General features: G+C 38.1%; 3 protein-coding genes across 13 annotated transcripts; 2 read left to right on the forward strand and 1 right to left on the reverse strand.

The window, feature by feature from the left end:
• Positions 1-1,172: 1,172 nt before the first annotated feature.
• Positions 1,173-14,664, forward strand: TADA (tRNA arginine adenosine deaminase). Of its 10 annotated transcripts, none has more exons than XM_016347548.3 (6): positions 1,173-1,463; positions 1,867-1,981; positions 2,075-5,761; positions 5,851-5,938; positions 13,082-13,209; positions 14,197-14,664. In XM_016347548.3, the coding sequence occupies exons 3-6, from the start codon at positions 2,157-2,159 to the stop codon at positions 14,459-14,461; spliced, it is 4,086 nt and encodes a 1,361-aa protein (XP_016203034.1). In that variant the 5' UTR covers positions 1,173-1,463; positions 1,867-1,981; positions 2,075-2,156; the 3' UTR covers positions 14,462-14,664. The 10 variants fall into 10 exon arrangements, with proteins under 10 accessions (XP_016203034.1, XP_088342677.1, XP_020979876.1 ...); XM_016347547.3 differs by having other exon boundaries at positions 1,182-1,463; positions 2,080-5,761; XM_021124218.2 differs by having other exon boundaries at positions 1,184-1,458; positions 2,080-5,761.
• Positions 14,665-15,275: 611 nt separating this feature from the next.
• On the reverse strand, positions 15,276-21,758 carry LOC107643798 (Zim17-type zinc finger protein). Of its 2 annotated transcripts, XM_016347546.3 has the most exons (6): positions 21,692-21,758; positions 21,360-21,580; positions 21,104-21,215; positions 19,903-20,031; positions 16,776-16,903; positions 15,276-16,351 (listed from the first exon to the last, which is right to left on the reverse strand). In XM_016347546.3, the coding sequence occupies exons 2-5, from the start codon at positions 21,566-21,568 to the stop codon at positions 16,802-16,804; spliced, it is 552 nt and encodes a 183-aa protein (XP_016203032.1). In that variant the 5' UTR covers positions 21,569-21,580; positions 21,692-21,758; the 3' UTR covers positions 15,276-16,351; positions 16,776-16,801. The 2 variants fall into 2 exon arrangements, with proteins under 2 accessions (XP_016203032.1, XP_020979878.1); XM_021124219.2 differs by lacking the exon at positions 21,692-21,758 and having other exon boundaries at positions 21,360-21,658.
• AGP19 (arabinogalactan protein 19) lies at positions 15,685-16,806 on the forward strand. The gene is made up of 2 exons (XM_016347543.3): positions 15,685-16,344; positions 16,473-16,806. The coding sequence occupies exons 1-2, from the start codon at positions 15,685-15,687 to the stop codon at positions 16,569-16,571; spliced, it is 759 nt and encodes a 252-aa protein (XP_016203029.1). The 3' UTR covers positions 16,572-16,806.
• Positions 21,759-22,498: the final 740 nt, after the last annotated feature.

Consider the following 22,498-nt stretch of genomic DNA (forward strand, 5'->3'; position numbering starts at 1 on the left):
GTAGGTTACAAATTTTTGTATTTTTTTTTGCTGATTTGGAAATAATAGTTGATTTGGCAAAAATAGAATGGTTGATTTTAATATTTTGTCAAGTAAGTGATGTTGCTGACATAGCATTAGTAGAAAGTAAAAGATGTTTTAAAAGTAATGTGGGTAAACTTATGTATCTACTTTTATATATTAAGAATAGATGATAGATATCTTGAACTCTTGAAGCACTTAATGATGATTATGATTTTTGATAATTAATGCTTTTGTTTAGTTGAAAATTTGTTTGTCAATGTTGTTTTTTTTCTTTTTGTAGTAAAACATTATATGTTTGTTATTTATGTGTGTTTTGATCTATTTTAGTTATAAATTTTAATGTTTGAATTTGTTTATGAACTTTTATTGATAAACTATGGATAATATATTATGTAAAATTTTAAAATTTTGAATTTTATTAAGTTAAAAATTATTTAATTTAAATATTTGAAATTATATATTAAATTTTTAATAATTTTATTTAATATTTAATTAAACTAATTGAATTTCGGTTAAATTTCGATCAGACCATTAAACCAGTAAACTAACTGTCTTACTGATTCATTGATCAATCGGTTTTCGCAACTTTGGTTAAAAGTATGGTATTGCACTACAAATTAAAAATACTGGTTAGTATAAACTAAAAATGCTAACTTTTAAATTCTTTTGATATTATATAATACAATTAATTTATCTCTTCATACATCGCATAAGTCTTACTCGAATATAGTAAAAAAATTTTATTTTACTAGCACTAATATAAAAAATTATTTTAAAAATAAAATATTATTTTAATTTTTAATATTTAGACTAAATTTTAATTTAGGAAAAAAAAGGTACTTTACCCTCTTGTTTTAATAAACAATTAAACATGCCGATGATATCTTAAATTAGATTTAAACATATTCAAAGCTGTACATAAAGTATATAATCAAATATTTTGCCAAATAATAATATAAGAGGAATGTTAGGGACCAGTAATTTTAGTGTTTTATAATTTTTAATTGGTCATTAATATTTTATTGGTGTGAAATTATATCTAATAATAAAAAATCACTCACTTTTATTTTGATTATTAAGTGCTGGCCACAAAACACAAAAATTGCTACATAAATTTTTCCATAATATAATACACGTCTATACACTCTGGCTGAACTGTGTTGTGTGCTTTTGCCACAAACAAACAAGGCAAATCAAACCCCAGCTGAGACTATTCACCACCCTCTTCCTTTCTCTCTCTCTCTCTCTCTCTCTGCTTTCTCATCCTATTTCTTTCGTTTATCACGCTTTAATTTTGCATTCAACGAAGCTTTAGTGTTCTTTCAGTACACATGCAGATCGTAGCTATGGTGTATAGAACCCATCACGGTTGAGGGTCTCACTTGCTTTTCGCTTTCGAAATCTCTCTCTTCAAAAGGCACGCGCTCTTTCTTAGTTAGGTACACATAACCCTCTTTATCATCAGTTTTCATGCATTTTCGTTGTTTTATCGCAATTAGTCAAGTTTGTATAGAAATTGAATCCTTGTACTCTGGGTTGGTGAAAACTGTGTGAGCATAGGGCAATTCTTTGTTTGGTTTAAGAATAAAATTAAAATTATTATTCTTGATTCAAGTGAAAAAAAAATGATATTTCTGCGTTGATGACTGTTTATTAACACAAAGATTGCAACTACTGTCAGTTTTTTTTTCCCCGAGTTTAATTCATATGCGTCCTTTTGACACCCTTGGCATCCTTATCTTAGGCATTATATAGACTGTATATAAGTTATAATTGACAAAATAATGAGTTCTTTATTGGTATGATTTAACACATTAAGATTTATTTATATTTTTTATTCAGTGTCATGGGATGTAGTAGAATATAAGCAGAGTGTGGATCAGATGTATTTTGAAGGTGATTTACTCAGCGGGCTAACACGCTTTGGGCTTCTACATTGACTCCTAGCATATTACAGGTGACAGCTTATTACGATTGCTTTCGTAGCTTGCTCGGTCCACCTTATATGAGCATTTCTGGCTGTGGTCTGATACTTTCTCTACTTGAATAGCTCAGTTGTGAATAAAAGAGCTTGCTCAATTCATCAGCTTACGGTACCCTCTCCCATCCTTTCCGGGAAAGCAAATGTAACTATGCACAACACATATTTTAGCTCTACAATATATGCTGTCAGGGGTAGGGAGTCATTCTCATTATCTTTCAATGGCTACTCAAACATCTGCTATGAAAGATTTGACAGAACACCATCACACTGTTCATCATGTTGTCACTGTTGTGGTTGTTGTGCACTCTCCAATTATAGGGTAACAATAAAGCCTAGTCTTCAAAATGGGTTGAGGCAGTCCACTCTCCTTCAACTGTCAGCTAGAAGATTTATTTTGGGTAGAGAACAGTTTTTTCCCCGTCTGCCAGCTTATGGTCTACACAAAAGATGTTATGTGAATGAAGAAACTGTTTGCAATAGAAGTAGAAGGAGAATAGAGGGAGAATGTGTCTGTGCAGGAGACTCGCGAAAAGGGAGGGGAAGTTACCATTCATTTGGTTCTGATGATGCCGAAGCAGTTCTCAGCTTATTGAGTGAGCAATCAGATAAGGATACTATTGATGTTAAAAGGAAGAATGTCTCCACATCCAGAAGAAATGAAGCAGAGAAGAAAATAAAGAGTGTGAGTAGGCAGAGAAATTTGAATTTGGGTAAGAAAGTAGAAACAAAGACAAAAGGGATCTTGAAGCAACGCGAGACATCTGCTATTGACTTGAGAAGAGAGAATGAAAAATCTAGCAGAGGAAATGTAGCCTTGGCCAGAAGTGAAGGCCATAGGTCGAGAAGAGATGTTTCTAGTTGTTCATCTTATTACACAGTTTCATCAGGAGATCTCGGGAGTGACATCGATGTTCAGGATAAACATGGTTTTGAAGAATGTTCATCAGGATATGAGAATGATGAAGCAAATTATGTGAAGGGACAAGTGAAGGAAGAATTCAACAAACAAAGTGATGATTTGGTGAGGCTGCAGGACTTTTCAAAGCATGAAAAAACTGCATTTGGTGCTGACATTGATTCTAGCCTAAGGAAGAAGTCTGAAAAGAAGCTGGCCGAGGTAACAGTGCAGGAAATAAAATCTACAAGAGAACAGCAAGATGTGCATTCAGAAGCATTTGGATCTCATGAACCTAGTAGTTATGGTAAAGCGTCTCTTTCACATAAGCAAGTCAATAGTAAGGAAGATGATTCGTCTTTTCTCAAGCGTCAGAATGCATTTATTCAAGCAAGAAACAAAAGGCATCAATATACAGGTGTGCAAGATTCTGGTTTCAATGAATTTGAAACAACCTTGGTTTCAAAACAGGCATTTACTGGCAGGCATGAGGAACTTGATCTATCTGATGCACAGATAAAGGAAACAAGAGATGAACATAAAAAAATTGTTGGCTCTACTACCACTGGAAAGAAAACCTTGAATTCAAAGAAGATCTCCAGTAGCAGACATGGGAACCTTGAGATACTAGAAACATGCTCACACGAAACAAGTGATGAACAGAACAAATTTTCTGGTTCTAATTCTACCACAGGAAAGGATGTTATAAATAGAAGTTCACATAAATATATTGAAACTTCAAAAGTTGAAGACATTCAAAGGACATCCATGGAGAATCTTGGAGCACAAAGGATTTCAGTTTCGAGTTCTGTTCAGGAAATGGAGGAGCATCAACACCAAAAAGGAGAGAAGAGACTTCTAAAGAGAGAGGAAAAGACTGAGATTAAAGATATGAGAAAATCTCAACATATTTCTGAAGTATCACACGATCATCAGAGTAATATTGAAGATACTTATATCATAAATGCTAGAACTAAAATAAAGAACACAGATGAAAAGCAACTTTCAAGCTCTAAAAGAACCTCTGAGAAGGTGAAGCACATCCCTAAAAGCACATTGAAGTCAGTTGCCAAAACTACAGAAAGTTCTTGCCAAACAGATGAAACAATTGTAAATTTTGAATTAAGCAGGGAGGACAAAACAACTCGGAAAGTAACAATTTCAGATAAAACTACCTCAAGAGAGGAATCCAACATCCGGGGATCAAGGAGTTTTGTTTCTGAATCTGGAACACATGTCACATTAACAGATGATCATGAAAGAAAGTCTGCAACGATGTTGATTGCTTCCTCATCCCAAGAGACAACAGGTGGAGGCTCAGCACGTGCTCAAATAACTTCACAAGTCGCTAGCCCAGAAATTATTGTCGAAACTTCAGAAAGTGGCTCATCTGATACATCTGATCATTCTGATAAAAGTCCTGTTTTGCTACAATATTCTAGAGATGGAAGTAATCAGTCTTACAGTGAACCGTATACCATCATGGCTCCAGAAGATTCTCTTCGTTCAGTTGATTGCTTAGAGAAATCATCCAATCAGTTTGTTGCTGAGTTTGTTCAGAGAGCCAGACATGAAGTTGCCACTTCAGCCACATCAGAGGTGGAAGGTACTAGAACAAAGTTTGCTGTTGAAGATGAGGGGAACCAGATCTACAATTCAAGCAGGCAACATACTGAAGATGATTCTCAGTCTAAGAAGCATGATTCTAGCCATTCCTCTGGGATTCGTGAGTCCAAAGGACCTTCTGATGAGATGTGGGATGAAACAAAATCTTCTGTTGAGCAAAGTCAAAGAGCTGAAGAATCGGAGGTTGGCAATGAAACGTCAAAAACAATTGTCCGTAGAACCGGCAGGTCCCTGTGGAGTATGATTGCTGACGTTGTAAAATTGCGTTGGGTTTCACATGCTGCTTCTACTTCAGCTGAAAGATCAGATGAGAGAAACTCACCAAACAAGTCTGATAGTGAAACATGGTTTTCTGGGCAGGAGCATGCGGAAAGGCATAAAAGTAGTGCCATAAAAGAAGCGAGTGTGATACCACCAGAAGCCATTACAATTGACAAGTTAAAACAGGGTAAAAATGATACCCAACGCGAAGGGGAGATGTCTGACACTAGAAGAATTAAGGACAAAGGAAAATGTGTTGAGATTAGATCATCTGATAGTGAAACATGGTTATCTGAGAAGGAGCAACAGGAAAACTATGAAAGTACTTTAATAAAAGAAACAAGTGTGCAACCACCAGAAGTCATGACAATTGACAAGTTAAAACCGGGTAAAAATTATACACAAAGTGAAGAGACGTCTGACACTAAAAGAATTAAGAATAAAGGAAAACATGTTAAAGTTAGATCATCTTCAAATACAGAAGAAAGTGGGTCTGCAACCATCCCGTATGCTTCAGGAGAGGAAAATATTGAATGGACCAGAGATAGAAAAGATTTAAAAATTAGTACTTCGGGCATTAAAAGTGTGGACTTTCCAAGTGCATCATTGCCTGCCAGAGGGCCTCCTGTTGCAAGCCCAATTGTAAATATTGGTGTGCTTGACTTGTCTCGAACTCGGTCAGTGTTGCCAATCAAGGAACCAGTTCCTTCAGTGCAGTCTGAATTGTCTGCTTCAGGGGAAAAGGATGGAGAATTGAAACAAAGAAAGTTTCAGAGGACTGGGCAAGTCTTAAGAGATAGGTTTGATGACTGGGAGGAAGCCTATCAACTTGAACTTGAGCAGCGAAGGATGGATGAAATGTTCATGAAGGAAGCACTTCTAGAAGCCAAGAAGGCCGCAGATATTTGGGAAGTCCCCGTTGGTGCTGTTCTTGTGCAGCAAGGAAAAATTATTGCCCGGGGATGCAACTTGTGAGTATCATGATCTACAATGATATTTCAATCTCTTTAGCTGTTTTGCATTAAGTTGTTCATAATCAATATCAAATAATCTGTTTCAGGGTTGAAGAGTTACGGGACTCCACTGCACATGCAGAGATGATTTGTATACGAGAAGCTTCAAATCTTCTTCGGACATGGAGACTATCAGTATGTTCTCTTTGTTTTAGTTTAAATTGTTTTATTTACTGCCAAAGTTTGATATTTGTTAGTTCATTGATATGTTACTTTTAAGTCCACGTGACTTTCTTAAGATACGACAGTAGTGTCTTTATACTCTCATAGTTGAAGTGAATAGCAGCTGACCTAAGATTTACACAACATTCATAACACTTTTAACATCCAAATGCTTGCTATCTAATCTGCTATTTTTCTTATTCTCTTTAATATGATCTAATCTACTATTATAGTATAACATATGAATGTCAATTAATTATTGTAACATACCACTAAAATGACAAGCAAACTGAACCATGATCATGTGTTCACTGATGTCATAGAAATCTGCCTTCATGGTGACAATATCTCTAATATAGACAATAGTTAGGTTCAAGCATTGTATAGGACAATCTTCAAGCACACCTTATTACTTAATGAGTACTGTCATGGGTAAACAGTCTGGTTTAAGAATCGTTGTCTTCCTTTGGATGCTTCTTGGTAGAGAACATAGTTTGGACTATGCTTAGTGTTTCACTAACCAATCTATGTTCACAATGCCTAAACTAAACACCATCCACATGTCTAAAGTGTAGAGTTGGGATAAAATTTGACCTTAGTTCAAACCTTAAAGCTTGTTCAAGAGAGAATGATTTCCCAAGTTATTATAGAGTACTTTGATCATATATCTAGCCAATGTGAGATTAACACACCATTGTCATACCTAATTCTAGACATTTATATGTAGCTTAACATCATCCATAAAATAAACTTTGATTATATTAGACTTTACCATTATGTACAATATCATGCTTCTACCTAACAACTTAAACTTTTAGAAGATATGGTTCATGACACCCCCCCCCCCCCCCCCCCCCCGCGGGAACTGGTAGTTCTACAAACAAGTTTTTCTGCACTATACAAGATTGAAAGAACATGATCCTTTCATTTTTCATGATTTGGGAATCTAAAATAATTCTTCCATTATTCAACAAAGCATCTTTAGTAGATTTTCCAGTGTATTAGGAATGAAAGCCCACCTACTTATTAGAGAGGCTGAGAGTAAGCGTTAGCACTTTGAGCTTCCCTTCATTTGCTTTGCAGGAGCTGCACATTGCATCAGTTGCAAAATAGGAAGTCAGGAATTAGGAGAGCAAGAGACCTCCCAAATATACCTACACCATTGTATTCTTATTACCAAAATAATACACACTTTCTTTGTTTTTTGCTTTTCTCTGAATTGGTTCCTCGATACGTCTTTGATCTTTTTGTAAGCACCTAAGGAAAGTGAACCACACCTTAATACTCGATTCTAACAATCCAGCGTCACTGGAGACGTGATGGATGCACTCTATAGTACTTCATTAGGTCTCTTGCTGACCAGAATCCTCTAGAGGTAGCCCTCTTTGTACCACTGACAACCAGGCTCCGATATCATTGTTAAGTACCTAAAGGAGTGGGGGATTACACCTTAAAAACTATTTGTTAAGGGGGAAGAATTACTCCCCTTAAATACAACATTGAGCATCCTACTGATGTGGGACTTTGGAAATCCTATACAACCTAAGTCTCTTAACACCTTTGTCATCAACTATTACAAGATTGGCCAATCTTAGTATTTTTACATGACAATTTCTTGTTGCTATGTTATATATATCGAGTACATTTGCTTTATAGTTTGTAGACTATAATTTGGTAGCACAAAAAGGTAACTTTCTTCACTTTTGCTAAGAAGATGGTTCAGATCATGCAATAACCTGAACATGTTTATAATATTGGATAACAAAATAAATCCGGTGTAGATTGTCTATTATGATAACATATTCAAGGATGGATTAGTCATAAATAATAACTATTGAAATGGGTTAAGATAAGAAATAGATTATGTATGTGATAGAGAGACGCCTACTACTAACAGGTTTGGGTTGTGTTACAAAGGGAGGGGTAAGTAGCAGTTAAGTCGGAGTTTTAGGAGTTGTTGGCATGTCTAGCTCGCTGATAAGTCACTGCCTATAAATAGCTAGGTTATAGTTAGTTTAGGGGAGTGTATTTTCTGTTATGAATTCTGTTAGAAGTGGAGAGAATCCCTCTCCCTGTGTTGGTAGTTCCAACCGTGTAGAATCTTCTAGGGAGTGCTAATTGACCATCCCTGTGCATCAATAAAGCTTCCTGTTCTGCCATTGCGGGTTCTATCAACTGGTATCGGGAACGTGAGGATCCCGACGCTGAATGGTGCAATCGAAATCGAGGAAAATGGAGACACTATTTGACACAATCAAGTCGCGCATGGAGGAGATGTTCCGATCGATGCAGGAGACACTGCAGCGCTTCGATTCCCGAATGGATTCGTTCAAAAATCGCGCGCCTAATTGGAACGAGCGAGGTTCACCGGGATCGCACCTGGCCGCAGGCTCGTTGGCCGGATCCCGCGATGTGCCGGAGCAATGGCAGAAGCTGGAACTTCCGATCTTCCGCGGTGGTTTGGATTGAACGCATGGAGCAGTTCTTCTTGCGCGCAGTGCCAGAGGAGGAATGGCTCACGGTTGCCACCTTCTGCAGTGGCGGTTCCTCAGTACGGCGCTGCTACGGCATTTTCAACCGGAACGACTGCAGAGTCCATATCAAACGCTGCTGAAGCTGAAACAGACGAACTCGGTACGGGACTACGTTGATCAGTTCGTGCTTCACGCGTGGCCTCTCCGCGGAATTGCGCTGGAATTGCTGATGGACCTCTTTTTGAATGGGCTGAAACTGGAAGTGGGGGAAGAATGTAAACTGTTTCCATACCAGTCAGTGGACGAGTTAATGGAACTGGCACAGAAGGTAGAAAACCGCAACGCGGCCTTGCGAGGGGTATCGGGACGTAGTAAACCACTGGCTCCCAACTTTGTCGTTGCCAATTCAACCGCCAACAAAGCTGTGCACCTTGCTACAGCGTCCAACTCTGCAGCAAGAAACGGCAAAGAATTGACAACGGATCCCTCGCAACGGCGCGGACTGCGACATCTCAGCAACGAGGAGTATAGGGCGAAGCGCGCCAGGGGGGGAATGCTTCCTCTGTGATGAAACCGTACACCTCTGATCACATCTGCAAGAAGAGGGAGTTCAAGCTTTTAATCATGGAGCCAGACTTTGAAGTGGATTGGTTACAGCATGAGGCGGTTCCAGAAACAGGGAAGCAGGGACAATTGGAACTCAAATTCATGAGCTTGAGTGGATATCACAAGTCAATTAAAGCCTGGGCAGAGATAAATGGCCGCCGTGTACGCGTTCTCAAACATTGTGGAGCTTCGGACAACTTCGCGACACCGAAGATCATCACCGAGTTGGGCCTAAGGATTGATAACACCCCTAAGTTCCAGGTCAGGGTAGCAGATAGTAGCAATAAAGGTGGACAAGGAAGGTGTTTGGGCGTCACTCTCCAATTCAAGGAATTGGCGATCAAGGAAGACTTCATCTTCCCAACTGACGAAGTGGAGTTTGTCTTGGGGCTGGCGTGGCTAGATAAGTTGGGAGACGTCATCACAAACTTCAAAAAATCATGCCTTCGATTCTGGAATGGGGACAACCTGGTTACTTTGCAGGGGGACCCAGAGCTGTGCTATGGAGGCATGCACCTTCAATCTACAGTTTTGTCAATTCAAGAAGGGGGAGAGGGATTTATGGTCCAGCTGTGGCCCATGACTTTGCAAGCTGCCGCTGTATCACAGGTGCCGCAGGTGATACAATCGGTGTTAGCTTCTAATGCTAAGGTGTTTCAGACATTTCCAGGGCTGCCACCGTACCGTCGCCATGACCATGCCATTCCATTGAGAGAAGGAGCTTCAGCCCCGAATATAAGACCTTATCGTTACCCGCACCATCAGAAATCAATGATTGAACAAATGGTGTGAGAAATGCTGGCCTCGAGGATAATTCAGCCAAGCTCCAGCCCTTTGCTAGCCCGATATTGTTGGTGAAGGAAAAGGACGGCAGCTGGGGGTTGTGTCGATTATAGGGCATTAAATGGCATTACGGTGCCGGATAAATTTCCTATCCCTGTCATTGATGAACTACTCGATGAATTGGGAGGAGCTGGAGTTTTCTCTAAGCTGGATTTAAAATCTGGGTACCACCAAATTCGGATGAGGGATCAAGACATCCACAAGACTGCCTTCCGCACTCATGGGGGCCATTATGAGTTTCTAGTCACGCCCTTCGGCTTGACCAACACCCCCCTAGCTCCTTCCAAGCCTTGATGAATGGCATTCTTAAGCCTCTATTACGGAAATTCGTCTTGATCTTTTTCGATGATATTCTCATCTATAGTCATGATATGGCGAGCCATGCCCTTCACCTCCAAGAAGTTTTCCAGATTTTATTGGAGAACCAGTTGGTGTTGAATGAGAAGAAATGCACATTCGCAATGAGCTTGGTGGAATACTTGGGTCACATTGTCTCGGTACATGGGGTCTCAGCTGATCCTAACAAAACCATAGCGATGCTAGAGTGGTCGGTGCCTACGGACCAGTGGGCTTTACAGGGATTCTTGGGCCTTACCGGCTATTATAGGCATTTTGTGCAAGGATATGGGGTTATGCCAAGCCGTTGACGGAGTTGACAAAGCGAAATGCATTTGATTGGAATGACAAGGCCCAGGAGGCTTTCGAGAGATTGAAGAGGCTGATGGCAGACCTACCGACTCTAGCAGTCCCGGATTTCAATCAAGACTTTGTGTTGGAAACTGATGCATCGAGTGAGGGGTTGGGTGCGGTGCTGTCCCAGCAAGCCAGACCAATAGCATTCCTAAGCCAAGCACTATCTCCAAGGGCCCGGCAAAAATCTGCATGAGAGGGAGTTGATGGCCATTGTCTTTGCTGTCCAAAAGTGGTGGCATTACTTGTTGGGTTGCCATTTTACTGTTCTCACAGATCAGCGAAGTCTGAAATTCCTCACAGACCAGCGACTCATTGACCCAGCTTACTTGAAGTGGACCACTAAATTGTTAGGCTTGGATTTTGAGATCCGATACCGGCCAGGCCTTGAGAATAAGGCAGCAGATGTCTTGTCACAACAAATGATGGCAAGGGCAATCTTGGTAGTGCATATGAACCTTTGGGAAACGGTGGAAGAGGAGGTGGCTCACGACCAAGAGCTACAAAAGATCGTGGTCGCCCTGCAGCAGGGGCTGGATGATTATCCGGGGTATTCCCTGCACAAGGGACCGCTGTCTTATCAAGGGAGCAGTTTTGCCTGCAAATTCTTCTCAGATCCCGCTTTTGCTGGCATTGTCCCATGATAGTGGGGCAGGAGGACATTCAGGCTTCTTTCGAACCTATAAGCGGCTAGCAGCAGCGGTTCATTGGCTCGGCAAGAGGCAAAGGATCAGGGATTATGTTGCTGGCTGTCACACTTGCCAGCAAAACAAGCACGCAGCGATGAAACCGGTGGGGCTGTTGCAGCCCCTACAAGTTCCGGAGAGAGTTTGGGAGCACGTGACAATGGATTTTGTGGTGGCATTGCCAAAGTCCAAGGGCATGGACACTGTCCTAGTAGTGGTCGATTGGTTAACAAAATACACTCATTTCATCCCCCTAGCTCACCCATTTTCAGCCAAGGAGGTGGCGCTAGCCTTTATTAAGGAGGTGGTTAAACTACACGGGTTTCCCAAGTCAATCATATCGGATAGGAATAGGGTGTTCATGAGTAAGTTTTGGTCCGAACTATTCCAAGCCGCAGGGACAAAATTGAAGCACAGCACGGCATTTCATCCACACACCGATGGCCAAACCGAAGTGGTGAATCGCTGTTTGGAGACTTATTTGCGGTGCTTTGTGGGGGGCTACCCAAAGAAATGGTTGGAGTGGCTACCATGGGCTGAGTTTTGGTTTAATAACTCCTACAATGCCTCAGCCCAAACAACCCCATTTCAAGCACTTTATGGTGTGCCAGCACCTGTTCTTTTCCATGGAGAGACTTTTCCATCCCATGTTGAGGAGGTGGCAGCATTGACCGCAGCCAGGGATGCTGTGTTGGCAGAGCTGAAGACGCACTTAGTGCAGGCTCATCAGCGGATGAAACAAGCAGCAGATAGGCATCGAAGGGATGTGGAGTTCAAGCCTGGTGAGCGGGTTTATTTGAAAGTGCAATCTTATCGGATGCAGACACTAGCGCGGAGGGTCAATGAAAAGCTAAGCCTGCGTTATTATGGACCGTTTAAAGTGGTTGAGAAGATAGGGGCAGTGGCATACAGGTTGGCCCTGCTTCAAGGGTGCAGACTTCACCCGGTTTTCCACGTTAGCAAGTTGAAAAAGGCCGTCCCGCCGTAGCAGCAGGTGCAGACGCTGCCACCGGGGTTGGCTGAGGATGGCGAGCTGGTGATGCATCCGTCTCAGATAGTGGCATCGCGAACCGCAGAGGATGGGGCTTTGGAGTATTTGGTGCGCTGGATGGGCCTCTCCTTGTGAGGACAGATGGGAGCGAGCGGCGACGTTGTAAGCTACCTTTCTGGAGTTCCACCTTGAGGACAAGGTGGTTGTCCAAGGGGGGAGTATTGATAGAGAGACGCCTACTACTAACTGGTTTGGGCTGTGTTACAAAAGGAGAGGTAAGTAGCGGTTAAGTGGGAGTTTTAGGAGTTGTTGGCATGTCCATCTGGCTGATAGGTCACTGCCTATAAATAGCTAGGTTATAGTTAGTTTTGGGGAGTGTATTTCTGTTATGAATTCTGTTAGAAGTGGAGAGAATCCCTCTCCGAGTTCGTAGTTCCAACCGTGTAGAACCTTCTAGGGAGTGCTAATTGGCCGTCCCTGTGCATCAATAAAGCTTCCCGTTCTGCTATTGCGGGTTCTATTAGTATGTTTCTCTCTAATTTTATCTTTCAATTTATAGTGTTAAAACCCTTGTTATAACAACATTCTCAAAATGTGCTTCTATAAAAACATGAATATCATATGTTCAAATTACCTTTAGTAGTACTTGATAAAGGTGGTTTGGAATGGAGGAAAAGTAAATGATGTGTTATTAGCTAACTTCGTTTCAAGGATCATATAGTAATTTGGTCTGTCTTGAGGAATCATTGACCTCTATTATTACTTATGTGATGCAAGAATTAGTTTCATGTCTCATTTGTTGGCGACAAAATTTTCTCACTTTCAGGGCACTACACTTTATGTTACGCTTGAGCCCTGTCCAATGTGTGCTGGCGCCATTCTTCAGGCAAGAGTAGATACTGTTGTGTGGGGAGCTCCCAATAAGCTTCTTGGAGCTGATGGAAGCTGGATCAGGTATGCAGCTGACATGCATGTATTGTGTATAGTTATTGGGTGGCAAGGGGAGTTGAGTCTTATGTACATCTTTTTCATGACAAAAACTGGTTTATTGTCTTTGGTAGGTTGGTTAAATTGATTTTGGTCGTGCATTAAACTGTTGAAAGAAAATGAGGGAATTCATACTACTAAAATATTAAATAGATACCAACGTGTCTATTTGTCTACTTTATTTATTAAATGTGTATAATAATAACAAATGTGAAACTAGTTTAAATGATAAGTATTTATACTCTAATTAAAAGGTCATAGGTTCAAGTCAAAAGGGTATGAATATATGCAAAGAATGGCATTTTAGTGAGGAAAAAAATGTGCACCTAACTTCCATTATAGTAATAACAATATCGGGAAAGAAAAAGAATAGTAATATTTATACCCTGAAACATAAATCATACCAATTGCATTTGAGTTGTCTAAAGTTTGAACTATATAATATGGCCAAATAAAGAGAAATATTTGGGAAGGGGAGTTTTGGAACAACAGTTGAGTTGTCTCCATGTGACTTGAAGATTACAGGTTCAAGCCGTGGAAACAGTTACTGATGTAATTAGGCTGCAGATATTACACTCTTTGGGTGCGACTTTTTCCCCGTGTTAATGCGGAATGCTTGTGCACCGCCAGGCTACCCTTTTTTTTTGTAAAGAGAAATGTTTGGATACCAAATCCCATTTGTATTGTTCTATGAGATCCATTAATAGAGGCCTACAATTTGGTTTGTGTTTGGCATGGTTTAGGAAGAAACTTCTGTATTTAAAACTGGTATAACTTGCATCCGGAAAAAAAAAAAAAACATTATACCATCTTTTTGAAGTGACTAATTTTCCTGGTGGGAATTGAGTCATGGAAAGTTACTTGTATGCACTTATTCAGTGCATCAGAGATTCTATAGATGATTTATGAAAAGGCCAAACAAAAATAAATAAAAATGACTGAACTTTTTTGCAGGCTTTTCCCTGAGGGAGGAGAAAGCTCAGATTCCAGAGATATGCCGCCTGCTCCAGTTCATCCATTTCATCCGAAGATTACGATACGACGAGGCATCTTGGAAAATGAGTGCGCAGATGTAATGCAGCAATTCTTTCAGCTGAGGAGGAAACAGAAGAAAGACGAATCGCCAAAGGAGCCTTCTCGCCTCTCACTTACTCACCGGCATCACCACGCCAAGTTCCTCAACAAGTTACATGACATCTTCCACGTATTCTGTTTGTAAATGACCTATTAGCACATAATTTTCCCTCATGTTTTAAATGAGCTTTCTAAATAAAATATTCAAACATGATGAGAGTGGTCATAATGAAGAGTACAATATTCCATTTCCATTTCCCACTTCTAGATCATATTCAATCGGCTATGCTGTCATCAACAGTAATTCCAGAAGTTAACAAAAATACTGTTGGCAACCTTTGTTACAAAGTTATTCTTTGATTGTTTCGTTTGGAATTATGACAATACTTATATGATATAGTAGACCCTATCTGTCTTTGTGATCATTTACAAGAAAGAGAAATCTGGAGTATGTACAACGATTAAACTGCAGCTAAAACATCACAATCGCTTTTTATGTTGGACCATCAGATATCAACAGAAAGTGAGAACGACCTCATACTTACACATCGCTCATAATACGAATGTATGATGTAAATTGTAGGCAAAATCATGTCTGCGCCAAATATTAAACCTAGGGTCAGTTACTCAGTTATACTGAGCGATGTTTTGTGTAATTATAGCCACCCCAATTGTTCAACTTTTATTCATCTCTCTTATTTATCTCGTTCAACAAAGATTTAATAATAAAGTAGTCATGAGCAAAACACCCAATTAGAAATAACATAACATCTTTTGTCGTATATTTAGTTCACTCTTCTGCTTAAACAAGTGTCAAGGTTTGAATTCTGCCTTGTATATACGACAATCCATTAACCAGTGACAAACTCTTGAACGAAGCTTTAGTCCGCGACAAATTAGTCTTTGACATATCAAGTTAGAAAATACTATGGGAAACCAAATAAAAATAATGCGCATTTGTATTAAATTTTCCGGAGGGTAATTCAATAAACTTTACCAATAATTTTTTTCTTTTTTCCCTCACCCACCTTACTCTATTCTAGTAAATATCAACTTAAGTGTGCTTAAAAATACTAGATAGAGCATTCTCAAGTAAATAAACTACTTAGGTCATAATATGAAGAACATTTAAACTAAACTTCAGATATAAGACATCCGATTCGAGGAAAACCAATTGAACCTATAATCGTCAACTTTGCTTGTAAGATGATTAGTGTGATGTCGCAATCACTTGAAGGCTACATTACTCCTTCCACACAGATCATACATACACGCAATACTTTCTCAACTTTTTTCAAGGCATCACCATGGCCCTTAAATAGCAAGCAAACTCTCACTTAGTCCACACCAAATCACAAATCATAAAACATGGCTTCAACGTTCTGGGCAGTGGCTTTAGCAAGCCTCTGCTTCCAGCTAGTAACAATTAACGCACAAGCTCCAGCAACAGCGCCCTCAAAGCTGCCACCTGCAGCACCGACGCCGAAAGCAGCTACGGCACCTGTAGTGGCAGCTTCCCCTCCAACCATAAGCAAACCACCAGTGGCTAGCAAGCCTCCAGCAAATGTGGCTCCAAAACCTGCTCCTGTGACATCACCAGCCCCCAAGGTTGCACCTGTTTCGAGCCCAAAGGTGCCACCACCACAACCACCAAAAGCTTCACCTGTCTCAGCTCCAACCACACCACCACCATTGCCGCCGCCGCCTGTTGCGACACCACCACCATTGCCACCACCAACAATATCCCCAACACCAGTCCAAGCACCACCAGCCACTGCACCTACGCCACTACAGAGAGCACCAGCACCCGCACCTGTTTCTCCCCCACCAGCACTAGCACCAACGCCTGTAATAGAACCACCAACACCAGCACCTGCCAAGCACAAGAAACGAAGGCACAGGCGCAAGCACAAAAAACATCATGCACCAGCTCCAGCACCAACAATTGTCAACAAGAGTCCCCCAGCACCACCGGATTCCACAGCAGATTCGGACACAGCACCAGCACCAGCACCGGGTCTGAATTTGGTAATGTCTTTTGCCAGCAAACCATAAATTACAGTTATAAATAATATAATAGAAACACAGATCAAGAATGAAATATATTGCTCAAACAATTTTCTAACAAATTTCTTTTTCCCTTTTTAACTTCGCAGAATGGATCACCATCAAACTATCAGCATGGGAGAAATATATGGGCAACGGCTGGAATTGCCATCACCATCTTGCTAGCTATGACAGGCTTCAGCTCATAGCAGCCTCGTTGTGACCATGGATTCACTCGAATCAGTTATTTTATTTGCAAAATATAAAATCATTTTATGTGCATAGATCTGAATAATGGAAATTTGTACCTCTGATATATATTTTTTCCTATTAAATTCTTTATGGTGATATGTATTCAGAAATATTAACGAATATGAAATTTTTGGATTATGGAAGCAATCTGGAAATATTACATAAAAATGTTCACCCGAGTTGCACATTAAATTTGATCGACTTCTGACTCTGTTTCCCCCCGAAAGTCGTACTCCGTGATAAGTCCGAGATTGTCAACTAACTTGTGATGCCGAAGACAGCCTGCACACTAATAAAATGTAGTTCCAGTTACTTCCCATAGAGTAAGTATGCACGCGAAAATAACAATAACAATATACTGATACAAATATGACCATGATGATAAAATGCATGATCAGATGGTCATCATCAAGAAGGTTAAAGAAAGCAAGCACACTAAGCAAAAGTGAAAAAAAAAACACATGGAACCTGAAGACTAGTCACAAGATCATCAGCATAGATGCAGTTCAATGATAAATGCACACAATATTCTAGGTTTCTAGCCATTACAAAACTTTTTGAAACGTGTTAATATGCTGAATGCCAGCAGTTACTTTTCGGATATGTGATGATCAACAAACTCATGTCAGAAACGGTAGATGGCTGGGACAGGAAATTTATTTTCTTTTCTTGAAAGAAAAACTGTGTCCCTCTTCAATTATTTTGCAGATATGGCTCACATTAATATGCTTAAATCGGAGAACAGATTTGGCAGGTGGCAACTACTGAAAGGCCGATGGAAAGTGTCCCTCTTTCACTTATATTGAAAATATAATATTGAAACTTCTGATTGTGGAAATACTATTTAGTCGAAAGAATATAAACAGATTATTACTAAGTTATTATATGAAAGAATTATTTTCTTACAATCTAAACAAAACATATATTATTTTAAAATAAGTTCATGCATTCAAATATAAATTTCATTTCGAACAATAGATTGAAATAAAGAATTATCTTTATTCTTGATTAATTTAAAAGTTTTTCAATGTCATTGCTAATTTAACACATTTTTTAACATTTATACTCTTGTTAAGGAATACTACTACCCATAAACTTTATTGTATAGAATAACATTAATATTTTTTTATTATTAGATATGTAATGTGCAATTAATTTCAATTCAAATTATTGTAACCTTTTTGGCCTTGCTAAATGTTCCTTTTCCACCATCGCCAAAATGCATAGAGAACCAATCAGGGGTTCAAAAACCTACAATTTGATCTGCTGCTTTTGTTCTTAATCAGGTACAAGTTGCCAAAGGTAAATGTCAATGAAAATTAAAGATGTCCAAAAATGCCCTTTTCTAGCCCCAAAAAGGTCAAAATACTGAACCTAATGCAAATATATGGAAAAACAAAATATTTGCTTGATAAACAGATTATCATGTTGCAAGAGATCAAGCAGTCAGCTCCAAGGAGCAGAAGGAAAAAGAAAGAGAATATGATAATCATGTTATGGAAGTAAACATATTTCAATTATAATAAAATAAAGTAAGTGGCTAAGTGGTATCATATGAACTATACAACAATAATTAATCTGCTACACAAATCAGACAATGGTATAAGGTTTTTAACAAATCATGTTTACTATTATATGAACTAAATATAGTCCTCTCTATCTCTGAGCATAAAAAAATTAAAGAGAACAGGTTTACTATGAGAATGAGAGAAGAGTGTTTAGATTATCTAAGATACGTGGGCCATGAATAGCAGAACATGCTAAGTCAGTGTTGTAGTCATTTGAGTTGTGACAATATCAATACACATCCCACTATGATAGGTTCAGATAGTAACAGGATTGGCAGGCTTTATTAACGAACTAGGGATTGCAAATCACAATCCTTTTTTGGAATACAATGTTGGAACTACCAACTATGGAGGGAGTTCTTCCTCTCCTATTCTAACTGATCTAACAGAATTTTCACACAAACTAAAACTAACCAATCAACTACTATTTATAGGCAGCAGCTAGGACTAAGACTATTGACCTTAGGCCAGTTAGTGCAGCTCAAAAGGAGCAAACAGAGCCAATTAACAGCAATTAGGAACGAAAACAACTAAACCAGCAAATAGACTACTTACCTCTCCTCTTGTAAACTAAACTAGTTTCTATCACACTACATAGAGTTGGATATATATTCAAAGAACATCATCGCGCCCTATCATGAATAATGTTAGAAGTGAGCCAATTTATTCTTAGATCTCCCTTGATCACCTCATTCAGAGACCTCTTAGATCTACCTTTCTAACCAGATGCTTTGCTAGTTGTTTCTCAATATGTCCAAACTACCTTGAAGTGAGATTCTACCATCTTTCAACAATAGGCAGCACTCTAACTTTCTCTCTCATGTTTTCTTCATTCGAGTATGGCCACTCATCCATTGAAATATCCTCATCTCAGCCACACTATTCCTATATTCATGCTCGCTCACCCTCAACTGTCCAACACTGCATCCTAAATAACATGGCTAGTCTAATGGTATTGCAGCAAAATTTAAGCTTAAATTTTAAAGATATCTTTTTGTTGCATATGAAACCCGAAGCATTTAGAGACTTGGGTATTTTGGGCACCCAAAGTCCCACATCGAGTAACATGGGACGTTTGTTGTATTTTAAGAAGATTGGCTCTTCCTCCTTAATAGCTAGCTTTAACGTTGTAGTTCCCCACTTTCCTTAGGTGCTTAAACAATGGTATCAGATCCGGGCTACCTATAGACTAGATTAAGGTAAATATTGTATATTGATAACCGATAGCCAATTGGCAAGGTCAGTGTTGATAGAGTGAAGCTGACATGGAGGTTGGCTTTTCAAAACCAGAGCATTGTTAGCGACTTAGGTATTATGGGGTACCCAAAATCCCACATCGAGTAGCATGAGATATTTGGTGTTGAATTTAAAAAGTGTGGTTCTTCTCCTTTAACCGCTAGTTTTTAAGGTGTAGTTCTCTACTTTCCTTAGATACTTAAAAAAGTACTCCTCCACTTTGAGCAAAGTGTATGAACTATGTTAGAGCTGAATCATGTGTCTTATTTAACCAGTGGTCTCTACTCCTTCAATTTATATCTGATACGCTTTGTTTCACATCATCATTCTGCTTTACCAAGAACATGAATGAATAGAGGGTCGGAGAATGGGTAGTGGCATTTTCTCTTAAAAGAATCAGTGCTAACCGCTTTCAAACAATATTTCGAAACATAAAAATTTCTACATATACATTCACAAAAAGACCTAAGATATAAATAGGTACCTGAACAAAAACAGAACCCCTTTCATAAGCTAATCTGTTAACAAGCCTCTCTGTTCTTTCACCACACAAATTACATGTAAATTGTACAAGCAAACTTCTTCTTGGAAGATTTAAGTCAATACTAGCACCCTGCATACAGCAGCACATAATTAATATATATAAGGGCAGTTCAGCATATGAGCCTCTCACCTGGTGGCATCTAGGAAGGGTACTTAATTGATTTATGTGATCCAGATCAAAGCAATTTATCAAACGGCAACTTTGCTATGAGGATATCATAAAAGAAGAAACTAAATGTCATTCTTCAAGATATGAAACCACATACAGAACTGGTAGCCATTCGATAACAACAACTAAGCCACAAAAAACATTGTATTAATTCATTCAGAAAGCACAAAAGCAGAGTAGGACAAAAGAGAAACTGATTAGAATACATACACATCAGTATTTGAGAATAACAATAAAGGTCTGAAACAGGTTTTGAAAGAAGTTCTTGAATGAAAATAATAAAGACAGCTTCAACTCTACATCAGCAATGAACAAATAAAAATTAATACTTTTTAAATTCTAAATGAATAACATGTAACTTTTGAATATATATATATATGAAAGAGATTCCTTAAGATGAGAAGAAGGCTCCCCTATACAAACCAAAACAAAACAGAGAAAGTCCTCTATAAAACATGCTTGTCAGAAATTTGCATGGAAAGTATGTTAATGCTCCAACCAAATAATGGCAAAACTGAATAGTGCCACAAATATTTGCCTCTTTTCTACTACCAAATCGGCGAATCCAACAAACCTAGTCAATAGAAATTCTTCTAGTGTTGCAGGACACACCTAACATTCATCAAAGATGATAAACAAATCGTCCCATAAAAACACAGCCATCGGGCAATGTAAAAGGTATGTGAATTTGCCTCACGCATAACACACATCAGGGAAGAAGACCTTATGTGGCCTTACAAGTAATTGGTATTAATTCTGTTAAATCAGTATCCTTGAATTTCATAAGGGAACCGGAGAAACCTCCCATTTGTTAATAACATTTAATTTTCTATGCCAAGCTTAGAGCCATGAAAAGCTAGAAAGCCTAAGTTCGCAATCCAATATGCAAGAGAACTTGTAATGACTTTTTTTTTCCCTTTCATTTCCTGAAATAACCCAAGTTCACAAGGAAAGAAAAGAAAAAGACATTAACCTCTTCTGAATTTTTTGATTCGGGCTCCACAGAAGTAAAAGAATCATCACCCAGCAACCCATTGACCATGCATACCCGACCTGCAAGCCTTGGTGACAGAAATATTTTTGACCTGAAAGCAAAAGTCTTTTCTTACACTCTGAAATCATCCATAGAAATGCAAATTGACAAATATTGGGACAAATCAAGAAAATTAAGAAATACTAATAATAATATGAAAACCATAATAGACAGGATATTTGAATTGGCAACTAACCTGGAGGCCCCGATAGAAGGAGTGTTGAACTTCGAAGCTGAAAATGGAAGGCTGAAGCATAGAGAATTAATGGGTCCCGTAACTTTGTGCGTAGAGGAAGACAGAGAGGGAAGGAACAGAGGGATGGTATAATGTGTGCTTGCGGCCATTGGTAACTGAAATACAATGGTGCCCAAAATAAATGAAGGAATCCTTATGGCTAAGTGCATTCACCTGTGAATCTGCACCATATATAACTGACACTAATTTATAAATCAATTCGAAAAATAATTGTAAACAACAATTAAAAGGGTAGCTTAGTAGTTACACAATATCCGGGAAAATGACCGCACCTGAAAAGTATAATGTTAACACTTAACACTTGTTGAGAGTAAATGCTCAAGTTCATCCTAAAATTTCACACTTGAAACAAATTGGTCCGAATATATATATTTTAGTATTTTTATTTATAATAATATTATGAAAATATAAATTTTTTAAAATTATATCAGTTTTATTATGGTATTATAGATTATAACAGAAAAGATTTATATAATCAAAATGCTTTTATAAAAAAGGTTGTATAGGATAAAAGTTTTTGTCAACTAAAAAGATTAGGATTTTCGTAGATAAAAAAATCAAATAATAATTTTTTAGTTATTATTTTTATGTGAAAAAGTTTAATTTTTATTAAAAATTAATTTTAATATTTATTATCTAAAATTTGAAAGAATTTAATATTTATACTTTTATATTTGATTAACTGTTAAGTCTGTTGTCCAAATAAAAATAATTAATTTTTATATTTTATTAAAAAATATATTTTTTTCTTTTTATATATAAAAATATAATTAGATATTAGGATAAAAAAATTTATATTGATAGTTATAAAATTCACTCAATTATTTTTTGAAATAATTGAATCTTGATTTTAATTATTAATCACAATATTAGTATTCTCTCAAAATTATATATAATAAATATTTGAAGAAAAAATAAAAGTATAAATTAAAAATATAAATAGTGTAAAATTAAAACTAAATAAAAATAACTAAAAAATTATGTATACAATAATAATATATTTTTCATGTGAATAGTATTATGGGATATTTTTTAATTATAAATTTAATGTATTCTTTATAAAAAAATATGAATTCATT

This window comes from Arachis ipaensis, chromosome B5, assembly GCF_059453495.1.
Source record: "Arachis ipaensis isolate K30076 ecotype BB chromosome B5, ASM5945349v1, whole genome shotgun sequence".
NCBI lineage: Eukaryota > Viridiplantae > Streptophyta > Magnoliopsida > Fabales > Fabaceae > Arachis > Arachis ipaensis.